Here is a 20,803-nt window from a genome sequence, read left to right on the forward strand (position 1 = left end):
ACCTCCCTCTTTCATAATACAAGAACCTGGGGGCATTCCATTGAATCGATTGCTGGGAGATTCAGGACAGATAAAAAAGCACTAATTCACTCAGTGCTTAGTTGAACTATAGAATTTGCTACCATGGCATGTAGTTATGACCACCATTTTAGATGGCTTTAAAAGGTGATTAGAGAAATTCAGTATTGAAGGCAGTATGGCTATGTACACTATTGGGTAGGGAACATAGGCCTGTTTGTAGGTCCCATGGGCAACTGGTTGGCCACTGTGTGAACAGAGTGCTGGGCCAGAAGGACCGTGGTCTGATCCAGCATGGCTCTTCTCATGTTCCTTGGCAGCTCCGCCAGGATGCCAGAAACTGAGTATGTTGAAATACCTTGAGCTGCAACCGCCACCAAGACCGGGTGCATTGAAATACTCTGAGCCAGTTGGTGGCCGCAATCTTGGGCTTCAGCTCATGTGCAGCAGTTCTTACAGAAAAGCGGGTCTGAAAGAGCAATTCATATGAGCAGCTTTGAGCAGTGGATGCCGGTCTCCTGACTGAGATGGAGCAGGGCCGTCTTAACAGCATTATGGGCTCCGGGCAAAGCAGTGCGCTGGGGCCCCTACAACAACTACAACTACTGTTAATTTTGGAAGTTTTCCCATTTTCCAAGGGTTATCATACACAGATTAGTATGGGGCCCATGGGCAAGTGCCCCTCAGGCCCATGCATGAAGACGGCCCTGAGATGGAGAACTTGTTTGCATGTTAACAGGAAGACATGAATAAATTTTCTTGTCACAGTGCTGCCTGCCACTTTAAAGTGTCAAGTGGGTGCCATCACTTGTTATGTGCAAACACAGGTGCGGGGGGCGGGGGAGCGTGGTTAACAAGCCACTCACCAGTCTGAAAACAGGCCATGGGATCTGGGTGACTTGTTAACCATTCCAGCTGTGGCATCCTTTCCCCCCCAGTTCTGCTATGGCTTGAATTTTTAAAATGATGGCCAGCACTGCAAGAAGAAACCCCACAGAGAAATTTACCCACCGTGGCTTCTCATTACATGAACCAGGTCAGAGTATAGATTCAATCAAAAGCAAGTTCTGTCTCTGATGTAATTGGTCGAGGTAGTCACTGAGAAAGTTACTTGCTTCTTTTTTCCTAACGAGTTTCTAAATTGTTGTGAATTTTCATAACAGGAAAACTAACCCGTTGATATTGTTTAAATAAATAAAAAAGAAAGAAAGAAACTGGGATTGGAAATCTCTTACACAGGAGTTTACCGTTGAACCCTTTAGGTACAGCTGTTTGTCTATATTGGAATAAAGTGATTGATCACACAAATTGCTCAAGTATGTGAGATGTTTACTTCTTATGTTACTCATATATTTATTGTTCATATCCAGAGGTGTGGGTTGAGCAACCCATTTTATGTGCATAGCCATGGCTGAATAAGTTGCCCAAGGCCATCCAGTTTGCTTCATGACTGAGTAGAGATTTGACCCGAGAACTCTCTCTCTGGTCTAATTCCAATGCTCTGCTTCACCACACTGTTTCTGTGTGCTTTGCTGGGAGCTCAGGCCACTTTGCTAAAGCTTCTTAAGAGAGTAAAGTAGAAATTGTCACCATCCTTATAGAGGAAGGGGGTGGGGAGCTCTTCTCCCCCTTCTCTTTAGGACCAGTAAAAAAATTGTAAGATATGCTTTAGCAATGAATAATTCTCTTAGAACAAGCCAGTTCTGATTGTGTTAGTTCTAAGCTATAGGTGGCTGGTGTATAGGTTCATTGTTCTGGAATGCAACTATGCACAATATGACATTTTAGTAAAGCAAGCTAGATAGAAGGGTAAGTGTCTGATAATGGATTATAACAAACTTTCCTTTGGGAACTGTTAGAAACTCTTTCCTTTCCTTCAGAAGAGAAACATATTCTAAGCATGCAGAGAGTTCTTTTTGAAATGTTATTGCAATAAAGGGAACCAGAATGGTTTCCTTCCCTTCTTCCAACTCCCTGAGCACATGTTTACCTTCCAAACTTATGCCCTCTCCCCATCGCTTTGTCCCTCCTCCTTTCCCCTCATTGGCTAGGGTACCAGGAGTTTACAATCTTTTCTGTCCGCCTACTCTGCACTGCTCCGATACCAGCCCTTCTCTCCCACTTCGTCCCTCCCTGGTGAATTACAGTAGGCCCATTCTGCCCTGCCAGGCATGCCAGTCAACATTCAGGAAGTCATTGAGCTCAGTCATTTTGATTACGTGCCAGTTTCCTCACACTCTGTGCTATCTGATCTCAGCCCCTTCCTCCTGTAGGCTAAGGAATTTTCTTTGTTACCCCTTTTTTCCTTCCTGTTTCCTTGTTTCAAATCATCCCTTCATCCCTGTCAGGAACAAAACCTCAAGGAGGTGCCACAGTTTGGCAGTGGAGCACATTCTTTCCCTGTAGATCTTTCCAGGCTCGATCTCAGTATTTGCATATTACTTATTTACCATTTAATTTCTATACTGTTCCAGAGTTGAAGCTCTCTGGTTGTTTAAACATTTTAAAAATATTTATAATCTTTGAACAGGTCTAGGGCCTCTGGGATAAAAGCAGCCAAGCTCCCAGAGAGCGAACAAACAGGAGTTCAGCAGGAGAGGTCCCTAACATATTTCCCCATTTGTTTCTCTTCTTTATTTCACTTTAATTCCCCCATGCACATGCACGCACACACACATGTACCACACACAGTTGTCTTCTTCCTTGTAACACATTCCCATTTACTAGTAGGGCTGTGTTCCTAAGCTTTAGTGAAGGCATTTGAAAGTACCGCTTGACACAACAGGATCACTAAAGTTGCCCAATGGACCAAGGAGACTCCACGGTGTTACTGTTGCAACAACTGCAACAGCTGCATATTAGTAGTCCCCTTACAAGAACAGGTGAGAGCACTGGAACAGTGAGTACCCACTCTCCAGACAAAAAAGGAAAATGAAACGTTTTCAGACAGAGTGGAGGAGCTGCAAAAGCTAAGTGCAGTCCAGAAGCAAAAAGAGCATCAGTAATCTGAGGCAGCAGAAGAGAACCCTGAGGAAAGGGAAAATGAGGAAATATTTTTCATTAGTTGCGTATAAACCTTTCACCTTCCTTTTCAGACACCTGAAGGCTTTCTTGTCAGCCACAATGTTATTAACTCTGGAGATATGAGGCTGAATTACGAGATACCTGAGATTGTCAGGTAATTTACCATGATTATTAGCATGTAGTTAATCTCTACAAAAACTGATCTGAAATAGTAGTTTTGGGAGAAAACTCACTGATGTACATATATCCTCTATTCTGCTGCATACCCCAAAGTTCCACACACTTCTGTAATTATGTAGCCCACTTGTAGTATCCCACCATTCTTTCTAAGGCAGCACACATGAGACAATGCCATTTTATCCTCACAACAACTTGCGAGACAGATTAGATGGCTGGACAATGACTTGCCCAGGGCCACTGAATGAACTCCAGAGGATTTGAGCAGAAGAGGAGTCAGGATTCAGCCTCCTCATATCCAGGAGTCAAGCTTTCAGGTTCAGGCTTTCTGTTCCATGCTTAACTCTCTATTTTTGGCTGATAAGTATCAAAACATCTGGAGAAACAGAGAGAACCAATGGAATGCAGTTATCTCTGGATATGAACTCTATAGGACAGAGAAGGGTATACTGGAGAATGTACATCAAAGAGGGCAGAGAGTTCAGGAGACTTAATCTAAAAGGAACAAACTCCCCAGCAGAAGCTCTGTGGGTGACAATACCTGGCTCCAGAGTAATTTAGTCCAAGGTACTGTATATGCTGTTGTTCCCCAGACCAGAATGCTCAAAGTAAGCTTGAGATGGAGAATGGCAGTGTGGTAATAAAGGATGAGTTCAGCTACCCAGACATTGACTGGACAAATGTATGTTCCAGTTCTGACAAACAGATTAAGTTCCTCAATGTCTTAAATGACTGCTCTCTAGAACCATTGGCTGCAGTCTTGGATTTAAGCCTAGGTAGGGCTGCCCCATTAAATGTAAGCATTGTTAAGCCAATTAGAAGTGGTGACCACAAGCCACAGCAGTATCAGGATCTCCATTATTATCCTCTTACTCTTTTCTGGATTCTTCTGCAATGCATCAAGTTAAAACATGCTACTCTCATCCCTGTTCTCAGGCAAAAATCCTTTAACTCGTCTTCCTTTTCTAACCACTAGCATTCTAATTTATACCTGGACATACCCGGGGCTTCCTCTTTTCTTCCACTGCCTTGACTCTTTCCCCTGATTCCACTCTCAGTGCCCTCCAATCTGATTTACCCCTGACAGTCCACTGAAGCTGTCCTCACATAAATCACTGATGGCCTCCTCATTGCCCAGGCGCCTGTTCAGTCCTTATGCTCAACCTCTCTGCTGCCTGTGATACAGACAATCTCTGACCTGAAAGCCTGCAATGTCCTAAGTCTCTTGCGCTTCTGTTTTTAGCTGGTTGGTTCTTCTCCTACCTGTCTAATCACATTTCTGCTCTATCAAATTTTAGATGGTTACCTCCTCAAGGGCTGGGATCTGCTTTCTTATAGTATCTTTTAAAATGCTATACACACCGATGGCTGTGTGTGTGTGTGTGTGTGTGTGTGCGTGCGTGCGTGCGCGCGCGTGCACACACACACACAATAACCATGAGCTGATAAAGCAGGAGCAATTAAAATACCTTTTTATTTCCTTCTCTAGTTTGGGTACCTGGAAAATTATAGCCAGGGGTGAAATTTCTCCACAGCAGACCTTCATCACACAATTTGAAGTCAGGGAGCTTGGTAAGAATGCCTGTCTTTGTTCAGAACCTTCTCTGCCACAGGCCAGGTTTCATCCCCCCTTTCATCACCTGATTCTTTCCCAAAGAAGTCCAACGTTTACCTTTTGTGACAGATTGGTTCTTGTCTAGGGGTATTATGTAAAGAGGGGTCTTGTCTCTTACATTTTACAATCTGCTCAGAGAGATTTATCTGATCCTGAGGAGGCAGTAAAGGAGCAAGGGGGAATGGAGGAGCTGACAATTGCAAGGTTTCCTAGTGACATTTCTCAGGCAGAGCATGAGAATTTGCCCACCTTGACCCAGTCAGGCAAGTGAAGTGAGCAGATGAAGTGCAAAGTGTCCAGAATTGTGGCTTCTCACACTCAAGCAGCAAGGGCCTCCTCTTTCCCTCCCTTTCAATAAAGGGAGGGAAGGAGGAGAAGTTTCAGTTTGGAGTCAACCCTTTACATGGGCAATGCTTCTCCCACCACTCTTCTAGGAGGCTTTTCTTTGATTTATACTATTCTGTAGCTAAAAGAGTTTCAATTTAAGAACTATGTTTCTAAGGTTTTGGTTTGAGTTTGATGAGGAGAAGGATGGAGGGAGGTGACTTGCTCATGACAATTATGATATGAGATGTTTTGTTTAAGCTTTGATACCAGATCACTAGGTAACACAATTTTTTATATATTTCAAGACTGTCAACAAAGTATCTTCTGTTTACAGCACACCTGGTATTAACACATGTACTTGGTCCACATCATACAACAACCAATCATGGGTAACAAGCGATGGTAGATCGTTGTGCCGTGCAAACCCAGACTGTTTCCCACAGGGTGGCTTGTTCTAGGGGTTGTTGTTCCCGTAATGGTTTGTTCTGTGGTCTAATGTGGGTCCTGGGAAGTGGCTGGAAAATGCTTGGGAAGAGCAGTAAACTCCCTTGCTGCTCTTGCCAAGCAGGCCTAGGACACTGTCAGTGTCAGCTACCACATAAGTGCCCAAGTGCAACCTTTGGGGCAACTATCACAGACTGGTTGTCCGTGTTGCAACTGTGAACACTCTGCTTATTGTGCCCTCCCCGCTTTCCAGATATCATGATCTTGGGCTTGGCAGACAGTTTTCATGCTCTCCATTTTGATACCCCCTTCAAAGTTCTCAAGTGGCATTTTGAAAGGGTTGTCAGTAGTTACCAAACTTTTTTGTGTGTGCCGACAATGTGCACATTTTTTTTTGTATTTTGAAAATTATTTTTGCACTGCACACTTTTAGGGATGAGCCAATCAAAAGCCTTGGCTGTGGAATATCCTTATGGGTACCTGCTGTCCATGTCCAGGGTGCCAGAGAAGCTCCAAATGGGGAAGTTGTACTTGGTTTTCTCTTTACAACTGTCCTAAGGCAAGCTGTCAAGAGAAAGCAAAGCCACAGGTGCACATGTAAAAAGGGTGACATGATTTATACCCCTTCATACCAAGATCTTCATCTCCATCTTTTGCTCTGACTGTCCTCAAGGTCCAGAGCTTTTAGTATTTCTCCCTGAGTCTCTACCAGGGAAGTGCATTCCATGCCCTCTTCAGGGGAAAGGAGCTTTGACTGCTAGCAAATTCAGGCTCCCATAAAAAGGGGCAATGGGGAGGGGGGTTGTTTGTGTTTGTTTGTTTGTTTTTTGTTGTTTTAACAAGGACATGTGACGGCACAGAGCTGATAGAAAACAGAGCAGCTAAGTTAATGAGGAACAATGCTATTGTCCTCCTGAGGAGAAATTGTGAGACCTGATGCCACGTTTCAATGACGTCCCTACACAAGCTCCTTTGCCATGGCAAGGCAGTGATCCATGAAGGGGATTTACTTCATTATCTTTCAGCTTTTCTGAACTCCAGTTCTCTTCAAAACAAGATAACATTTCCTTCTCTTATGGAAATTTACTATTTCAATCTTCTTAATTCCCACAATATTTTATGTGGGAATGTGGAGCAAATAGTTGTCATACTTTGAATAAAAATTGCTGCACAATTTGTTGCATGTTGCAACAATGCAAGTTGTTGTCAGAGCCCAAGGCAGGAGTCAAGGCAGATGCACCAGGACCCAAACAACAGGACCTGAGACAAGACAGAGTCCAATACAGCCCAGAGCCCAGTAGCGAGGCGGAGGCAGGGTCATAGTTAGGGTTGGAATGAACATTTTCCAAGTACATCTTTCCAGAATCTGTGGACTTCCTCTTGTGCTTGGCAAGCTGAGCCAAGAGGAAGTCTGCAGATACTTGTGGGCCCCTGTTTGTGCAATCAGCAACCTTTCCTGTCAGGAGAGGCTGCAGGATGTGAAAGGGGGAAGCTGCAAGTGTCCATGCCAGCTGCCATTCCTGGCAACCAACCTGCTTCCCTACTTGATCCTGCCTGTGGTGGCACATGTTAAAAATGGATGCAGCATGCAGGTGTGCCAGCCGCCATTGCTGACAGCCAAACTTCTTCCTCATGTGCCGCTGCCCATGGCAGTGGTGGGCATGGAAGCATGCTGCTGCTTGTGCAGTGCGCAGGGCTCAATTCCTGGCAAGCACCCTGCAAATGCTGGGTAAGCTTGCAAAGAACTTGAACTCTAGGCTGCTGAAACCAGGGAATCCAATGGATTTTCCACACGAACTGCACTCCTTGCACAACCCTAGTCATAGTCAAGGGGACAGGCCAAAGTCGGGAACCAGGAGTACATAGCAGAATGAGACAAAGGTGTGGTTATCCACAAGGATCAAGAAGACAGCAGAGCAGGTACCTGAGGTAGAATAAGAGGGCCGAATACAGTAGCACCAAGGCAAAGTAACAAGGCAGCGTGCGGTGAGAGGCAGGAAAGCAGGAATTGAATTGGGTAAAGATTGGGCAAGATCTAGGCGCTGGAACACACAACAGCAAGTAGGAATACCTGTGTTGCTGAGGCAGTTTCTGGAGGGCATGGCGTGCTCTTATACAGCTCTTCCCCAGGGCTTCTCAAAGGGTGGAGAGCTTCAGTTCAGTATGGGACCAGTTCTGCAAACACCACAGTTCTGCCCGGCAGATGGAGACCTCGAGCTACCCAGATCCTAACACTTGTCCCAGAAGCCCACTATTCTTTCATCCTTCCATTAATACTTAAGTTCTTCTCTTCAACTTCATCTCCAGTGTTGCCCAGCTTTGAGGTCATACTAGAACCATCAGAGAAGGTTTTTTATGTTGATGACGAGAGGGATTTCACGGTACATGTGACTGCAAGGTAAGTGTATGCATCTGTGGGACAGTAAGGGAAAGCAGAATTCAAAGTGTCTCAAAATAGTGATTTACACCCTGATTTAAAATATCCAGTGAGTTAAATAGGATTTTCTTACTTTCTAGTATGTAGGCTTAAGGTTGCAGCTCAGTAAACAGTGCAATACAATTTACGTGCTTATTGAACTATCTGTGGAAGAGTGTGTGTGCATGGATGTGTGTACCTGTACACAGAAAGAGAAGTGTCAAGCAATACAAGAGCAAACCAAAAAAGAGGCTCTGGATCCTCTATAGGTGCAATCCATCTTAAGTTAAAAATATTAGAATGATAGATTAACAACAGACTAATTTCAAAGTGTGTTTAGAGTTAAACACTTCTTGTCAGCAGCAGTGATGTTCAAAGGATACCAAAGGTAGCAGTTTGAAAAGCTGGGAAATAAAAATCTTTAAGGAAAATGTCTGGCATATGTTTTATGGAGTTTATGAGGGACTCTATAGAATTAGCTGATAAAGGAGGAGCTATTGTTGTGATGCTGACTGAGTGTATTCCTGAAGTTTGGAGACAACTGAATGATAGCAGTACATACACATTCCTCAATCATAATATCATAGCTGATTTAAATTGATAATGTAATCCATAAATCCTGCAGGAACATTTACTGGACAGAGAAATGTCTGTCCTTTGAATTAACGTCTTCCCTACATCAGATAAAATTTACATGCATCTTAAATATACATTTTTTAAAAATCCAATAGAGGTCAGCCTATTGTTTCTTGTAACTGGAAGATTTTCACTGTGTGTCCACTATGTATTTCAACCACTGCTGTATAAACTTTCTTCATATATTAAGGACACTATAGATTTCTTAATGGGGATGGAAAGACTAAATCAGGATAATTGATTTAACAAGGATGCCATCATCAGTCCTTCAACGTTCTTTGGGGTATCTGTGCATCTGCGGAGAGCTGGGTTCAGGAAACTTCTTTGGCTGAGAAATTTGGGTAGAAACCCCTTTCCCGCATGCCCTTTGTGGGTTCCTGCCTATTCCCTCAGTTCTTTATGAACTACCACTTTGGTGTTCCAAAGGATACTTTTTTCATCTAGGTTTGGATTCTGGCATATTGCTGTTTTATTCTGCCTTTTTGGCTGTCATCGTTCTTTCTCTTTAATTTCGTCTGTAGTTTTTGTTTTGTTTTGTTTTGCTTTTTGTTTGGTTTTTGCATCTGCTCAGATCATTTTTTTCCCTTGAAGACACCTTTCAGAAAGTGTGTGAGGTATGGGAGCAAGCTCCTCTGGTGCATGGGAACTCTTCACACTTGCATTATTTGGTTGAGAGGCATGTGGTGGATGCCTGCACCCATTTACCAAGCAACCTCACAGAAATCAGTTTCACTATTTGAAGACCATCTTTTGGAAGAACGCTTTTGGAGCTATTGAGGTGCCTTCTTTCTCAAGGACACAGATCCAGCCTCCTTCACCAGCATGACTGGTATCTTCTCCTGCCTTGAAGGTGTTGGGGACTCCAATATCTCCTGCAGTTCTAGCCAGGAGCTGTATGGACCTACAGCTCTGGGCCATTGCTTGGCTATGCTCTTGCCTAAAAAACTGTTGAAAAAATGCCAGAACATCAAAACCACTGAGAATGTTGTTTAGGGAGCATGGGTGGGCTTAAAACATGAAATCCTGCACATGCTCAGTCTCTCTGTTTTTAATTAGCATTAGCAGCAGCTTTTGCTTTAACCTTGTAGGAATGTAGCAACTGAAAAGCATAGCATGGGGTGGGCATTGTTAGATGAAGGTAAATTATTATCTAACTGTACTACTGAGGCTGGTGCATCATAAATCAAAATGCCATTTTAATTAGGCCACAATATTTATCTTGCCAATTTAAAAGGTTCTCTGAGGTTTTGTAGGAATTGGGCCCATTTCTCTCAAAATAAGAAATTTCACACTATAAAGCTCAGACTCTGAAGGTCAGCTAGCCAAGAAAGAACAGAGGTTGGAATGCATTACTGAAAAGCTAAAGTTAACAAGTGACATTATGCAAGCAGCAGGTGAAAGGGAGACCACCACTGGTTTGGTGCAGGGAGACAGCGTTGAGCAAGGAGGGTCAGAGGAGGAATGGCATGAGTTCAACAATCAAGTATTTTCTTGTCAAGCCAAAGGAGCAGACTAATTGACCTGTCAAGATAGCTTCTTTTCTTTTCTTTTCTGAAAATATTTTTATTCATTTTTATTAACCAATAAAAAATTACAAACAGCTACCTTAGGCCTCAATCTTATTTGTTCTTCCAGGTTCCACCATGGGGGGAAGCTTGATGGTACGGCCTTTGTCCTTTTTGGAGTAAACATGGATAATATGAAAACAGACATCCCAGACTCACTCCAAAGAATTCCGGTATGCTAAGTCATGTATATTACATTCGGAATCATGGGCACATTTGGAAATTTGAGAAACTACCACAGAATACCTATCATATTACCTGCCCAAAAGAGTGAGTACAGGACAGAGGTAGGGTCTGAGTCCCAACACACTATACATGTTAGTAAGAAAATTGTAATTTTTAAAAATTAAAGGGCAACTTGGTGGTCACCTAGAAAGGTACCTGGAGGCACATTGGTCCCTATGGGTGCCACCTTACTTATCCCTTCCTCAGGCCTAGTTCAGGTGGATTGTTAAAACCCATCGTTTTTCCTTTTAGGTTACTCATGGGGCTGGGAAAGCAGTCTTATCAAGAGCCATGTTACGGACCCGATTCCACAACCTCAGTGAGCTCATTGGGCACTCTCTCTCTGTTTTTGCCACAGTGATGACAAAATATGGTGAGCAGTGGTGTTAACTACAGGAGATACAGCAACTGGTTCATTGGAATAGGCAGGGTATGAATAATGAAGTTCATAGTGTCAGTTTGGGACATTTCAGCTGCTTCTGACTTGGCTTCTTAGAAAATGCAGGAAGGAATTAAATTTCATTTGCTCAGTGACTTTTGCCAATCAATCCAGACTGTTTTTCACTATAAAATAATTGCTTTCAATCTACTAGTCATAATACAAAAGAAAATGGCATGAGGGTGTTGGTGGAGAAGGGCAGAAGGACATACGGGTAGGAACATGATTAGGGCACACTTGTCCATTAATCTGAAATAATTCCATATTCCCCCTTGAGCTGCTTAGAAAAGAATTTCATAGGATCATAGAATTGGAAGGGGCAGTTCAGGCCATTCAGCCCAACCCCTGGCTCAGACCAGGAATCTGTCTGTACAAGCCATCTGCCAGTACTGGAGAGTCTGCCATCTTCATAAACAGCTGGCTCCATTGTCTGACTGCTGTGGCCTCTAGGAAATTTTCTTGATCTCCAATCGAAATCTGCCTTCCTGCAATTTAAACCCATTCTTTAAATCTGATACTCTTGGATGATAGAGAACAGATTGGATGCAAGATAACCCTTAAGTGTTATCATATCTCCATTCCTTCTTGTCTGCTCAAGGTTAAACATATCCAGTTCTTTCATTCATCCTTCAATCTTATGAATTAATAATCTCTTAAATACCTTTGTTGCCCTTCTTTGGTCTAATTTTTTCTTAAAGCATGGTATTCAGAAGTGGACATAATATTTGAGGTGAGGTCTGACTAGCATGGAATAGAGTAGAACTACCACTTCCTGTGATTCTGAAACCATACTTCTGTTGATGGTAATCCAAAATTGCAATCCCCTTTTTTGCAGCATGGATTATATCCAGCTGATGACTGACTATGGGTCCAAGCTCCTCCTCTCTTCAAGGTCCCATGGCTGCACCCCACCCCCATCACAAAAAGTGCAACTTAATTGCTTTCACGCAGTTAATATCACATTTCGTCTGGTATATTACATTCCTAGAGTTCAGCCTTCTCCAATCTGGTATCCTGATGTTTTGAATTTCAGTTTCCATAAGCCTCAGCCAGCTTGGCCAGTGGTCACTGATACTGGAAGTTATAGTCCAAAGATCTAGAAGCCAGCATGACAAAATGTTTATTTTGGTATACTTAGGAATTTCTGTAAAGGAGAAAAATGGACAGAGTTATCATTTGTATCAGCATAACTTGCCAAGTAATGTGTACTACGTCATAGGTGGTAATTATGTAATTCTACAATATCTACAATATCTTAAACAGTGAGAACTGGACACAGAACCACTGATTGGTTCAAAATTGAGAAAGGAGTTCAGCAAGGCTGTATACTGTCGCCCTGCTTATTTAACGTATATGCAGAGCACAGCATGAGAAAGGCGGGGCTAGATGAATCACCAGTTGGAATTAATATTGCCGGGAGAAATAGCAATAACCTCAGATATGCAGATGATACCACTCTCATGGCAGAAAGTGAAGAGGAACTAAAGAGCCTCTTGATGCGGGTGAAGGAAGAGAGTGCAAAAGTTGGCTTGAAACTCAACATTAAGAAAATTAAGATCATGGCATCCAGTCCTATCACTTCCTGGCAAATAGATGGGGAAGAAATGGAGCTAGTGACAGATTTCATTTTCCTGGGCTCCCAGATCACCACAGACGGGGACTGCAGCCAAGAAATTAAAAGACGCTTGCTCCTGGGGAGGAAAACTTTGGCAAATCTAGATAGCGTGCTAAAAAGCAGAGACATCACCCTGCCAACAAAAGTGCATATAGTCAAGGCTATGGTTTTCCCAGTTGCAATGTATGGCTGTGAAAGCTGGACCATAAGGAAGGCTGAGCGCCAAAGGATTGAGGCCTTTGAATTGCGGTGCTGGAGGAGACTCCTGCGAGTCCCTTGGACTGCAAGGTGATCAAACCAGTCAGTCCTAGAGGAGATCAACCCTGACTGCTCTTTAGAAGGCCAGATACTGAAGATGAAACTCAAATACTTTGGCCACCTAATGAGAAGGAAGGACTCCCTGGAGAAGAGCCTAATGCTGGGAACAATAGATGGCAAAAGAAGAAGGGGACGGCAGAGGATGAGGTGGCTAGATGGAGTCACTGAAGCAGTCGGTGTGAGCTTAAGTGGACTCCAGGGGATTGTGGAGGACAGGAAGGCCTGGAGGAATGTTGTCCATGGGGTTGCAATGGGTTGGACATGACTTCGCGACTACTACAACAACAACACAATATCTTAATGTAAAAACAATGCATTTCTAAGGTGAAAACTTGAACATTTTCTGGGAGTGGGGAGCTTTGATAAATGGCTATAGGAGAGAGGCAAGTTGATAAGCACAATTCTGGGAGCTGCTTTACTTGTTTCCAAACTGTTTTGCCATTCCTTCTTCAAATCTTTATGGAGCTAACGTTAAATGTCCTTCTTAAAAAATTTGGCAGTTCATGATAAAGCCTATGGATTACAAAACAATTTTTAAATCCAGTATGCTTATAGTGTTTTTGGAGTATCCACTCCAAAGGAGCATTCATCATGAGCTAAGCCTTTCTTAAAACCACAGGCATGACCCAAAGCCCCACTGGGTTCCAATTAACACATCGGTGCCAGGAAGGTTGGTCTGCTTCAATTTCCCCTTTTTCCTTAGTATGCCAGGGAAACCTAAGTGTGGAAGGGAAGGTATCTGCCTCAGGGTCCCATATATGGTCACAATAGGCCTAGCCATATGCACATTCAACCACTCGTCAGTATAACTATCCAGTATGCACGATCTCTAGTTAAAAAGGTAAAGGTTTTCCCTTGACGTTAAGTCCAGTCATGCCTGACTCTAGGGGTGGTGCTCATCTCTGTTTCCTGGCCGAGGGAGCCAGTGTTTGTCTGCAGACAGTCTCCGTGGTCCTGTGGCTAGCATGACTAAACACCGAAGTGCACAGAACGCTGTTACCTTCCCACCAAAGTGGTACCTTTTTATCTCCTTGCATTTGCAACCTTTCGGACTGCAAGGCTGGCGGGAGCTGGGATGGAGCAACGGGAATTCACCCCGTTGTGCTGATTTGAACCAGTGACCTTTTGATCAACCAGCCCAGCCCAGCAGCACAACAGTTGAAACCACTGTGCCACCTGCATTCCTAATGCCTAGTTAAACTGATGTAAAAAGATTCCCTGACTACATAAGAGAGAGAAAAAAAAGGAAGTGCTGGATGTGAAGCAAATGAAACTGCCAAGCTTTGAAAACATCCTTCTATCCTCTTCCCCTCCCTCTTTCTCGGCTTCATTTCATTTTCTTTCTTACCCACAATTCTTTTCTTATTTCTGCAGGCAACAATATGGTGGTGACTGAGCAAATTAGCATTGCCATCGTGACAACTCCTTATGAGATTCATTTCACAAAAACCTCCAAGTACTTCAAACCAGGGATGTCCTATGAACTGATGGTAATATTAATTACTTTACTCCTGATGCCTCAGGCTAGGTTTTTCTGTTTTAAATTACTCATAAATAGCTGTAGAAATAGTACTTAAATGGAGTGGGGGAAATGATGTAGATGGGTACATTCTGTCGTGAGCGGAGCTGGCTGGTGCTGGAGGTCAGACTAGATGGCCCGGAGACCCCTTCTGACTCGCTCTGTTTCTATGTTTCTATGTTTGTATTCTGTTCTCATGCATAACTTTTTCTTAGGTGTATGTCACAAACCCAGATGGTTCCCCAGCTCCCCTTATTCCTGTGACGGCAGAACTTGTAGATATCACGGAGAGCGGCAGTGCAACTACTCAGAGTGATGGGACTGCCAGGATCATCCTGAATATACCTCAAGATATTGAAGAGTTAAGAATTAATGTGAGTTAACCTGAGATGATGCTAAGTTCTGTTTCCCTGTACAAGAAGCAGATATCCTCCTTTGGACTGTTCCTCCCACTTACTTTGGCTGACAGGCATGTGACTAAGCAGAATTGCCCGCTCATGTGAGAGAACAGCTTCTGCTTTCCAGTTTCATTGCTGCTACGGCCCCAGTGAGGCTGCTAGAGATGTGGCTCATGCCTCCAGCCTCTTTTTCTATCATAGCTGTGCTTTTCCTGCCTTTTGTCTTTTCTCCTTTAGCATTTCCAGCATTGTCTGCATTGCCTGTTGACCTCAGTTATAGATAAATAGTTTTCTAAATCTCTTCTAGGTAGATAATTCACTGACTGGGCCCACATTGTCACGACACTACAACCCATAGATTATACTTAGCTTGCACCCAAAATGAGATGTTGTGTCATTCAAACCCAGGCAATCAACCCCCTTATGAGTACCAGGAACTGGCCCACAACTTGTTTGGCACGTCTAGCAAAACAAAAAACAAAAACCCTTGCTGCCAATGCCAGGCTTACCCAAAAATCCACTAGGAACAGCTGCCTTGCAAACGTCTGAACAGCACTTGGGGACAAGTGGAACTGGCTGGATGTCTTCCACAGCAATCCTGAGCCTTTTCAGCTTGCTCACTATCACTTTATTCCCCCCCCGCCCCCCAGTAATAGCCAGTGACAGTACCTTCAAAATGCCAAAGTGGCACATTGGAGGGGCTGTCAATGGTCCAGAAACCGTAATGTCAAGTTGGCTATAATTACATGTGCATCTTCCTATCCCTAACTCCATCTTACCATTTGCACTGTAAATACTGTTGTGCTATTTGCATACTGTGTAGCTATTGTAATACTACAAGCTGCCATCCATAGGGAATTTTATTCACTTGTTGTTGTTAGTTGCAAAGTCACGTCCGACCCATCACGACCCCATGGACAACATTCCTCCAGGCCTTCCTGTCCTCCACCATCCCCCGGAGTCCACTCAAGCTCACACCAACTGCTTCAGGGACTCCATCTAACCTCCTCATCCTCTGTCGTCCCTTTCTTCTTTTGAGTTACACTGGCTTGTCCTTAACTCATTCCACAGTATAATTCTTCCATGTTCTGAAGCTTCAGTCCAATACCCTTTGTGTAATCCAGAAGTGCTGTAGAGAATCCACAATCCTAATACATGGATTGATGTGCACATGGTGGGCATATCGTGAGCGGAACCGGCTGGTGCCGGAGGTCAGACTAGATGGCCTGGGAGACCCCTTCTGACTCGCTCTGTTTCTATGTTTCTATGAATGTGTTGGAGCACAGTGCGGACATTCACTGATGTGAAACACTGATGCAAACCATCCCCCAGAAGAACCTGGGAACTCTGGATGGTATACTATTTTTTCCTAGCGCTACTCCATGCAGAGTTTCTGGTCATTTCTTTGTGCTGGTTTAAAGGATTCATGATGGCTTCAGGAGTCATTAGCTCTTCTTGTCCTCTCTAGGTAAAAACCAACCATGCACTACTCCCAAAGAAACGACAGGCCAGAGCGTCAATAGTGGCTACAGCCTATGAAACTCAGGAGGGATCTGGAAACTATCTTCATATAGAGAGGATAACAACTGGTCAGGTCAAAGCTGGAGATGTATTACATGTCCGTTTCATCATGAACAACCAGGATGTACAGACACAATATTTCACCTACATAGTAAGTACCGGGAACCTAGGAGGATGGGAATGCAAAGGTCCAGCTCCCCATTCACTTTCTAATGTTCATACTATTTGCAAGAAGGACAGGTAGCAGACAATCACTTGGAGTAATAAATATTAAAGTCCTTAAGTCTACTCATGCTGAGGCCCTGATCTGGACTGGGACTCCTGCACTTACCCTAGAGTAAAAATACAGAGAATATGACATAGTTTTGGCATTAAAGTCATTTTGCTTTGGGTCTAGATGAGGAGAGTACAGTGTGGAAGCTGGCTGGTAGATGGACTATTGGAAGGAGTAGGGAGGAAGGATGGGGAGGAAGGATGGGGGTTGGTTTTTCTCACAGGTTAAACATAAAATAAACAACAGAATTGAATTAAAAACGAACAAACAACTCACTGAGGTCCTTAGTCTGCAATCTACACTTTGCTTATTATTGTTTGAAAAGAAAAAGAAGTACTGCCTCCAGCCAGGGCAGTGAATTAGAGTACCCTGAAAAGACCCTGGATGGCTGAATGGAGGGACTTCAAATAGCATCATGTTCTTCCATGTCCCTTGTATGATGAAAATATTGGTGTCTGTCTGTCTTTGTTTCTTTCTTAATTTCATTTTTTATCATTTTAGTACAACGAGCATGGGTGAAACATTAGCTGAATCAGTTGAAGGAACAAATAGAGTCCCAATTCAGTTAGGATGTGTGGAGTATAGAATTATTCTTCAAACTGAAATTCATAGGGATTTGGGTCTATGATGTATCCTCATGATATAAAAACTGGTATCATGTTGCATTAAAAGTGTGGGGTTTTACATGACCTTGAACAATAGTCCTATAATGGAAAACCTTATCCATAGTAATAAATTTGTCCAGATTAATGAATAATCTGAAACCCCTTAAAACTAAGTGTTAAAGCCCATTAAACATTTCCATTGACTTAAAATTGCTGCTGTTTCTTCTGCTAAATAGTGTAAAACAAAGTATATATGGAAGGTGGGCTATACATCTTTTCTCAAGATACCTAGAATTGCAATTACTAGAATTCTGGTGGTGTTTTATTTGATCACATTATTAATTTATCTGAAGACTCTGTACCAAAATTTCTTTACCAGAGGAAATGACCCCCACGTGTGGATAAGTGTACCAGGACCTCCAGCATTTATTCAAAGCTGTTTGAAAAACCATTTCTCATTTGTCAACAGATCTTGAGTAAAGGGAAGGTGATCAAAGCTGGGAGGCTGCCCAGGGCATCTGGACAGAATATGGCATCTCTGCCTCTGCACATCACTCTAGAGCTCATTCCTTCTTTCTGGATTGTGGCTTACTATCAAGTAGGAAACCGTGAGATAGTAGCTGACTCTCTCTGGGTAGATGTGAAGGATTCCTGCATGGGAACAGTAAGTATCTTCTTTCGCTGACTTTGGACACATAGGGAGCTGCCTATAGACAGACCACTGGCCTATTTAGCCAGGCATTGTGAATGGCAGTGATTCTCCAGAGGTTCGTTCTTTTCTAGCGCTGCCTAGAGATCCTGGGGCACCCTTTCCTGCAACCAACAATAGTGTTCATTACATAAAAATCTGGCAGATTATCAGCTAATTTTCATGAGATTTCTCCTCCACAATTTAATTTCAGCTCTGAACAAAAGAACCTTGCACATCACTCTGAGATATATTAGTGTATATTTCTGTTCCTGATCAGGAAGGCTGGCACCTGAAATACAAATAGGTTTTGTGAGAATATGTGGCGATTTGGAGCACATGTTCCCATTTTTCCTGGGACAGACCCTTCTGTCTTGTACTGGTTCTTGTAGAACAAGGACTCTGTTTTGGCATTTCCAGAGATGTTGTTGCTTTTAAGACTGTTGTAGTTGTGCATGTGTGAGCAGCACAGTTCTGTCTGTTGCAGAGCCCTCAAGCCCCTAGGTATTATAGGAGATTCAAATAGATGCAGCATTAGTCACATTGTTAGCCCTTGTGTGGATGGATTTGAGGGAAAAAATAGCAGGTGCAAGGAGCAGGAAGCTAGGCTGGGACTGTAGTACAAAGTGGAGTGGGGCCTTAAGTGTTTACTCCCTCCATCATCCCTATCCAAATTGGGAAGCCCCACGCTTGCCATAAAAGAAGGTAAGCTCCCAATGGCATCCATGGCAATGTTCAGCCCATTGGAAGAAGCAGGTGCTGCCCCACACGCCCAGCTGGATCAACACCCAGAGGGAGAAAGACTTGGAGGCCCATCCATCCCATGCTAATCCAGTCTCCTGCTCCCTGCCCCACACCTACTATTTTTCAAAAAAACGCCTAGCAACACAGGCTGAAGCTGTGAACAACATATATCTAGTTTGGCCCTGAGGAAGGGCCAGGCACTTGTTGTCCATACTGTATACACATATATCAATAAAAGGGAAGCACACTGCTTCCCTTCCGCAACCATTTTCATGGGAACCACTAGTCAGGGCTGCAAGCATTTTTGAGTTCTAGCCATTCTGGATCCTATCCATTGCAAGATGACATGTTCCATTGAGTTGTCTTTTGAGATTCCTAAAAAAAGGAAACTGCTGTGACAAATACAATCCTGCCACATAAACCAGGCAAAGACAAGCTGTTGCAGTGTACAGTGAATGCGATGGATAAGAGGAGGAGGAGAAGTATGTGGGAAGGCTGAAGTGTGGTGGCCTGCTTAGGGCCTGATCCTTAGTTAGAAAGCAGCTGTTAAAAACATATTGGGAGCTCTTTTATTTGAGAGCTACTCATGGTTGTCGGACAGGATCATATGTAGGCATGGATGCACACATCCTTGCAGGAAAACATAGGTCACCCTGTCAAAACAAGACTTTTAAAAGGAACTGGAGCTTTGACAGCTAGCTATAAAGGGTGGATCTCACTTTTCCACATTCCTGAGGACTTTCCCCCACTGCTAGGCCTTCACTAAGCAGGTAACTCCTTATGTGCTGAGCTCTGGAGCAAGGCTCTTCATGTAGTCAATGCCCTGTGCTTGCCTGAGCTCCGACACCCATTCACTGCTGTCTCTGTGACTTTGCAAAGGTCCATGCTCCATCTGTGGCGCCATTGCCTCTTCTGACTCCGGGCACATCAATGAAACCCCAAAAGGTGAAAAATTTGACCAAATGTGCCAAACGGGTGAAGGTGACGGATCCTTCAGTTGCCAAAACAAAGTGGTGCTGAACAGACTCTGGGACAGTACCAGCTATCTTGAAGCTGAGCGCCCTTGAAGCCCTGCATCAGTGCCAAGGCTTGAGTCCATCTTGGCCTTGGCATCCAAGGGAGAGATCAGGGACACACCACCTTCCAGTCTCCCCCCAGAGGCTAAGCTTGCAGGAGCACTGGCCATGCCATCACCAGCTCATTATCCCCTGGAGCAGCTTGAGAGTGACATTGAAAGGAATCACTTTCACTCCCCTGTGTCAGGCTGAGACAGACCTGTATTTCATAGCCTTACTGAGGGTTCTTTGATCATTGGACCCTTCGCAACACTGCAGCCCTATGTATGTTGTCTGGTATAGGTTAATCTGCCAGCCTGACATCTATGGGGAACCAGGAGCTCCAGACCATCACCTTCTTTTCACTATCCACCAGCTCCACAAAGCCGCCAGCCAACTTCTTCACCATGTAGTTACCCACCTCCATACAATCCAACTCTTCTGTTCCTCCTCTTTCCAATCCATCCTCGTCAACAGTTGCCCGGGATTATGAGTTCCACGCCAGGATCTATCCATCAGTACTGGACTGCTCTTCTCCACATGCAGCTGCAGATTCTGGGGATCCCACCTCACCACTGGCAGATATGGGCCACAGCATTCTGCACTGCAGAACAAGTACAGTGTGGGGCCCATGTCCTTGGCATCACTACACAGCTGCCACCGGACAGGGTGCACAAGCATGCAGTTCTGCAAGTCCAATAAAAATGTACAAAAGTTTTATACATTTAGCACTCTTTTGATTTAAAGGGGTGATGAACCAGTGTCAACCTCTCCAGTGTGCCATTTCAGCATTTAGAGGAGGTTGTCACTGGTGGTAAATTCACAGGTTACAAAAAGGTGGGGGAAATGACACCATGGCAAACACAAAAGGGCTTGTGATCATGATGGGAAGGGGGAGACAAGATGGTTCCTGCCATGGAGACCCATGGGATATCTGCGGAAGCCCCAAGGAAGAAGGAAGACTATAGACAACCCGCACTGAACACAGTTGTCTGTCAAGCACACCATGGGTTGTTCAGGGAAGAACCAATGAACTTTGGGTTGTTGCCAGGTTAGACACGAATGACGTGCAATCTGCCACTGTCTCTCCAGTTGCACACTGTGAATCAGAGGTGAGAAGCCTCTAGGTGTTGCCGGATTTTAAGTCTGAGCAGTTCCAGCCAGCATGGTTGCGGGTAGG

The 20,803-nt window shown here is 43.9% G+C and overlaps 1 protein-coding gene across 4 annotated transcripts in view; it reads left to right on the plus strand.

The window, feature by feature from the left end:
• The window catches only part of LOC123030055 (venom factor-like), a 127,265-nt gene that overhangs the window by 10,985 nt on the left and 95,477 nt on the right, over positions 1-20,803 (plus strand). For all 4 annotated transcript variants that reach the window (XM_044443619.1, XM_044443621.1, XM_044443620.1 and 1 more), the window contains exons 5-13: positions 3,114-3,196; positions 4,709-4,791; positions 7,913-8,003; positions 10,293-10,395; positions 10,700-10,820; positions 14,194-14,309; positions 14,554-14,712; positions 16,205-16,408; positions 17,606-17,800. In XM_044443619.1, the coding sequence (XP_044299554.1) occupies positions 3,114-3,196; positions 4,709-4,791; positions 7,913-8,003; positions 10,293-10,395; positions 10,700-10,820; positions 14,194-14,309; positions 14,554-14,712; positions 16,205-16,408; positions 17,606-17,800 (1,155 nt within the window). The remainder of the gene's footprint in view (positions 1-3,113; positions 3,197-4,708; positions 4,792-7,912; positions 8,004-10,292; positions 10,396-10,699; positions 10,821-14,193; positions 14,310-14,553; positions 14,713-16,204; positions 16,409-17,605; positions 17,801-20,803) is intronic.

The sequence above is a fragment of the Varanus komodoensis genome, unplaced genomic scaffold (assembly GCF_004798865.1).
Source record: "Varanus komodoensis strain SLA01 unplaced genomic scaffold, ASM479886v1 scaffold42, whole genome shotgun sequence".
In the NCBI taxonomy this organism is placed as follows: Eukaryota; Metazoa; Chordata; class Lepidosauria; order Squamata; family Varanidae; genus Varanus; species Varanus komodoensis.